Raw genomic sequence first — 6,000 nt, forward strand, 5'->3', positions numbered from 1 at the left:
ACCTGAGGACGCAGCCCGCAGATCACGCTACATTGTTACAGGGGAACCGGAGTACGCAGCCCGCAGATGATGCTACAGTGTTACAGGGGAACCGGAGGACACAGCCCACAGATCACGCTACACTGTAACAGGGGAACCTGAGGACACAGCCCACAGATCACGCTGCAGTGTTACAAGGGAACCGGAGGACGCAGCCCGCAGATCACGCTACATTGTTACAGGGGAACCGGAGGACGCAGCCCGCAGATGATGCTACAGTGTTACAGGGGAACCTGAGGACGCAGCCCGCAGATCACGCTCCAGTGTTACAAGGGAACCGGAGGACGCAGCCCACAGATCACGGTACATTGTTACAGGGGAACCGGAGTACGCAGCCCGCAGATCACGCTACAGTGTTACAGGGGAACCTGAGGACGCAGCCCGCAGATCACGCTCCAGTGTTACAGGGGAACCTGAGGACGCAGCCCGCAGATCACGCTCCAGTGTTACAGGGGAACCTGAGGAAGCAGCCCGCAGATCACGCTCCAGTGTTACAGGGGAACCTGAGGACGCAGCCCGCAGATCACGCTACAGTATTACAGGGGAACCTGAGGACGCAGCCCGCAGATCACGCTCCAGTGTTACAGGGGAACCTGAAGACGCAGCCCGCAGATCACGCTCCAGTGTTATAGGGGAACCTGAGGACGCAGCCCGCAGATCACGCTACAGTGTTACAGGGGAACCTGAGGACGCAGCCCGCAGATCACGCTACAGTGTTACAGGGGAACCTGAAGACGCAGCCCGCAGATCACGCTCCAGTGTTACAGGGGAACCTGAAGACGCAGCCCGCAGATGATGCTACAGTGTTACAGGGGAACCTGAAGACGCAGCCCGCAGATGATGCTACAGTGTTACAGGGGAACCGGAGGACGCAGCCCGCAGATCACGCTACAGTGTTGCAGGGGAACCTGAGGACGCAGCCCGCAGATCACGCTCCAGTGTTACAGGGGAACCTGAGGACGCAGCCCGCAGATCACGCTACAGTGTTACAGGGGAACCTGAAGACGCAGCCCGCAGATCACGCTACAGTGTTACAGGGGAACCTGAGGACGCAGCCCGCAGATCACGCTCCAGTGTTACAGGGGAACCTGAGGACGCAGCCCGCAGATCACGCTACAGTGTAATAGGGGAACCTGAGGACGCAGCCCGCAGATCACGCTACACTGTTACAGGGGAACCTGAGGACGCAGCCCGCAGATCACGCTCCAGTGTTACAGGGGAACCTGAGGACGCAGCCCGCAGATCACGCTCCAGTGTTACAGGGGAACCTGAGGACGCAGCCCGCAGATCACGCTCCAGTGTAACAAGGGAACCGGAGGACGCAGCCCGCAGATCACGCTACATTGTTACAGGGGAACCGGAGTACGCAGCCCGCAGATGATGCTACAGTGTAACAGGGGAACCTGAGGACGCAGCCCGCAGATCACGCTCCAGTGTTACAGGGGAACCTGAAGACGCAGCCCGCAGATCACGCTCCAGTGTTACAGGGGAACCTGAGGACGCAGCCCGCAGATCACGCTCCAGTGTTACAGGGGAACCGGAGTACGCAGCCCGCAGATCACGCTCCAGTGTAACAAGGGAACCGGAGGACGCAGCCCGCAGATCACGCTACATTGTTACAGGGGAACCGGAGTACGCAGCCCGCAGATGATGCTACAGTGTAACAGGGGAACCTGAGGACGCAGCCCGCAGATCACGCTCCAGTGTTACAGGGGAACCTGAAGACGCAGCCCGCAGATCACGCTCCAGTGTTATAGGGGAACCTGAAGACGCAGCCCGCAGATCACGCTCCAGTGTTACAGGGGAACCTGAGTACGCAGCCCGCAGATCACGCTCCAGTGTTACAGGGGAACCTGAGTACGCAGCCCGCTGATCACGCTCCAGTGTTACAGGGGAACCTGAGGACGCAGCCCGCAGATCACACTCCAGTGTTACAGGGGAACCTGAGGACGCAGCCCGCAGATCATGCTACAGTGTTACAGGGGAACCTGAGGACACAGCCCGCAGATCACGCTACAGTGTTACAGGGGAACCTGAAGACGCAGCCCGCAGATCACGCTCCAGTGTTACAGGGGAACCTGAGGACACAGCCCGCAGATGATGCTACAGTGTTACAGGGGAACCTGAGGACGCAGCCCGCAGATCACGCTACAGTGTTACAGGGGAACCTGAAGACGCAGCCCGCAGATCACGCTCCAGTGTTACAGGGGAACCTGAAGACGCAGCCCGCAGATGATGCTACAGTGTTACAGGGGAACCTGAAGACGCAGCCCGCAGATCACGCTACAGTGTTACAGGGGATCCTGAAGACGCAGCCCGCAGATCACGCTCCAGTGTTACAGGGGAACCTGAAGACGCAGCCCGCAGATGATGCTACAGTGTTACAGGGGAACCTGAAGACGCAGCCCGCAGATCACGCTACAGTGTTACAGGGGAACCTGAGGAAGCAGCCCGCAGATCACGCTCCAGTGTTACAGGGGAACCTGAAGACGCAGCCCGCAGATGATGCTACAGTGTTACAGGGGAACCTGAGTACGCAGCCCGCAGATCACAGATGTTGGATGGAGGCGTCCTACAGACGCCGCACTGTATTAGCTTATCTGTACGGTCTCCTTCCTGGCGCTTCCCTGCGGCTGTGCTGTGCATTACTGTACACTGTCATATCCGTTATATGCTGTTATTGGATTGTGGTTCCGTGTGGTGAAGTTACACACCTGGTTAGTGTGTGTGTAACAGAGAAATGTGAATACTTATTACACTTTCTGGTGCAGCCTGTACCTGGCAGGAGTTGCACTGAGAGCTGCAGTCTGGTGTTATTGGGGGGAGGATATGTACATACAGAGTGTAAGCTCTCGCGAGCAGGGCCCTCTCCCCTCGTGTGCTTGTCCCTCTATTAGTAGACTATTTCCTACTCCATACCCCAATCATCGGCACCTAACTCTGGGTCAGTGCCACCCTAATGATTACTTCAGTGTCCTGTCTCTTGCACCAGCCCTGCAATATGCCTCCTGTACTTTCTAGGCTTCTATATTCTGTAACACCAATTCCTACAGTCTGCCATGTTTCTGTAAAGTGACTTACTATTATTCTTATTTGTTGCCTGGAGACGTGCTGGACCCAGGAGCCGGAGGAGAGGTGCGTGACGTTTCTGCTGGGAGTTAGGCTCCTGGGTTGTGCAGCGCACAGGTGTTACATGCGTAGCAGAGAGTGTTCCGCGGCCGGAGGAGAGGTGCGTGATGTTTCTGCTGGGAGTTAGGCTGCTGGGTTGTGCAGCGCACAGGTGTTACATGCGTAGCAGAGAGTGTTCCGCGGCCGGAGGAGAGGTGCGTGACGTTTCTGCTGGGAGTTAGGATCCTGGGTTGTGCAGCGCACAGGTGTTACATGCGTAGCAGAGAGTGTTCCGCGGCCGGAGGAGAGGTGCGTGATGTTTCTGCTGGGAGTTAGGCTCCTGGGTTGTGCAGCGCACAGGTGTTACATGCGTAGCAGAGAGTGTCCCACGGCCGGAGGAGAGGTGCGTGACGTTTCTGCTGGGAGTTAGGCTCCTGGGTTGTGCAGCGCACAGGTGTTACATGCGTAGCAGAGAGTGTTCCGCTGCCGGAGGAGAGGTGCGTGATGTTTCTGCTGGGAGTTAGGCTCCTGGGTTGTGCAGCGCACAGGTGTTACATGCGTAGCAGAGAGTGTCCCACGGCCGGAGGAGAGGTGCGTGACGTTTCTGCTGGGAGTTAGGCTCTTGGGTTGTGCAGCGCACAGGTGTTACATGCGTAGCAGAGAGTGTCCCACGGCCGGAGGAGAGGTGCGTGACGTTTCTGCTGGGAGTTAGGCTCTTGGGTTGTGCAGCGCACAGGTGTTACATGCGTAGCAGAGAGTGTTCCGCGGCCGGAGGAGAGGTGCGTGACGTTTCTGCTGGGAGTTAGGTTCCTTGGTTGTGCAGCACACAGGTGTTACATGCGTAGCAGAGAGTGTTCCGCGGCCGGAGGAGAGGTGCGTGACGTTTCTGCTGGGAGTTCGGATCCTGGGTTGTGCAGCGCACAGGTGTTACATGCGTAGCAGAGAGTGTTCCGCGGCCGGAGGAGAGGTGCGTGACGTTTCTGCTGGGAGTTAGGCTCCTGGGTTGTGCAGCGCACAGGTGTTACATGCGTAGCAGAGAGTTCCGCGGCCGGAGGAGAGGTGCGTGACGTTTCTGCTGGGAGTTAGGCTCCTGGGTTGTGCAGCGCACAGGTGTTACATGCGTAGCAGAGAGTGTCCCGCGGCCGGAGGAGAGGTGCGTGACGTTTCTGCTGGGAGTTAGGCTCCTGGGTTGTGCAGCGCACAGGTGTTACATGCGTAGCAGAGAGTGTTCCGCGGCCGGAGGGTGTACTATTCCATTGTAACTATTGGTAAATGTCTGCAGCTCCGATCCCAGCGAGAATACAAGACAGGGCAAAGAGAGTAACAGTATCAGCATGTATACAGAGAAACAACTGGGACTACACTGTATAGGGGGGAATTCAATTGTTTCGGGTGTCTAAAAACCTTGTCCAAAAGGGACTATTTAGACGCCCAAACTATTGTCATTATTCAGTTCATTACATATTGCGCATGTCGCGTCCAAACAGACAGGATTTAGCTGCGTAAAGCGGCTAAACCCATCTGAAGTCCGGCTTTGGGTGTCAACTTAGCGCACGTTTCTCCCCGGATCTCAGCAGGCTGCAACAAGAAATGTTATTCCCCGTGGCTACCGGGCGTCTAAATTGAGCAGCAATTGAATTGCCCTGTTTTGCGCACCCTAGTGGTAGTCGGGGGTGAAACTTGAATCTCCCCCTTTTTGTGTTCTGTGTAACCCCATCACATGGGTCAGTGATATTGTTCCTTCTGTCTAATATTTGCATCTGGTCTGTACCCCCGGGAAGAGGGAGACTGGACTGATAGGGATCTGATCTGTGGGTTGGTCTCTGACACCTACCTGGGTAACGTAGATAGCGTTCATTACACCTTACGTTGTGTCATCAGGTGACTCTGTCCTCCCGGCCTCTCTCTTGCAGTTCAGGAACTTTAAGATCATCTACCGGCGCTACGCGGGGCTGTACTTCTGCATCTGTGTGGATGTGACGGACAATAACCTGGCGTATCTGGAAGCCATCCACAATTTTGTAGAGGTGAGACCTGGGACTGTTCTGGGGAGAGCTGTGGGGGGGGGTTGTACTCGGGCGCACTTAAGTGGTGGGAGGGGGGGTGTCCAGGTGACTGACATACTGTGTTGTAACCCGTAGCAACTTAGATGTATATTAATCATCCCACACCTCTTGCTGTCTCCATAGGTGTTAAATGAATATTTCCACAATGTCTGTGAATTAGATCTGGTGTTTAACTTCTACAAGGTGAGACGCTGCGTCAGTAGTCAGCTCTTCTGCCCAGTGCACCGCCCCCATCTCACACGCTTCCTCCCTTCTAGGTGTACACAGTGGTGGATGAGATGTTCCTGGCCGGAGAGATTCGGGAAACCAGCCAAACTAAGGTTCTCAAACAGCTGCTGATGCTCCAGTCCCTGGAGTGAGCCTGACCCCTGACCTCCCAAGTCACATGACCACATTCCAGCAGTAGCCTGGCAGGAGCAATCCCCTCCCCCGCTCTGCGCCTCCCACCTCGTATTGCTGATCTCTCTTCCCTGTCTGGTTCCTGCCTCTCACCCGCTTCTCCTATTTATCATAGTAGACTTCTTTTTTTTTTTTAACACTGTAAATGTGAAACAATAAAATATTCTGTGTATGATGATGGCTCCCTGAGATACAGAATGGGCGGAGGCACATGTATAGAGAGGTGAGGAGGAGGCACGGGAGGCACATGTATAGAGAGGTGAGGAGGAGGCACGGAGCAGTACACGGGAGGCACATGTATAGAGAGGTGAGGAGGAGGCACGGAGCAGTACACGGAAGGCACATGTATAGAGAGGTGAGGAGGAGGTACAGAGCAGTGCATGGGAGG

At 55.9% G+C, this 6,000-nt stretch overlaps 1 protein-coding gene across 1 annotated transcript in view; it reads left to right on the forward strand.

The window, feature by feature from the left end:
- AP2S1 (adaptor related protein complex 2 subunit sigma 1) overlaps positions 1-5,787 on the forward strand; it is a 46,825-nt gene extending 41,038 nt beyond the window's left edge. The window contains exons 3-5 of the mRNA XM_063938420.1: positions 5,061-5,174; positions 5,337-5,396; positions 5,471-5,787. Of these exons, the coding sequence (XP_063794490.1) occupies positions 5,061-5,174; positions 5,337-5,396; positions 5,471-5,572 (276 nt within the window). The 3' untranslated portion in view covers positions 5,573-5,787. The remainder of the gene's footprint in view (positions 1-5,060; positions 5,175-5,336; positions 5,397-5,470) is intronic.
- Positions 5,788-6,000: the final 213 nt, after the last annotated feature.

Source organism: Pseudophryne corroboree, chromosome 8 (genome assembly GCF_028390025.1).
Source record: "Pseudophryne corroboree isolate aPseCor3 chromosome 8, aPseCor3.hap2, whole genome shotgun sequence".
Taxonomy (NCBI): domain Eukaryota; kingdom Metazoa; phylum Chordata; class Amphibia; order Anura; family Myobatrachidae; genus Pseudophryne; species Pseudophryne corroboree.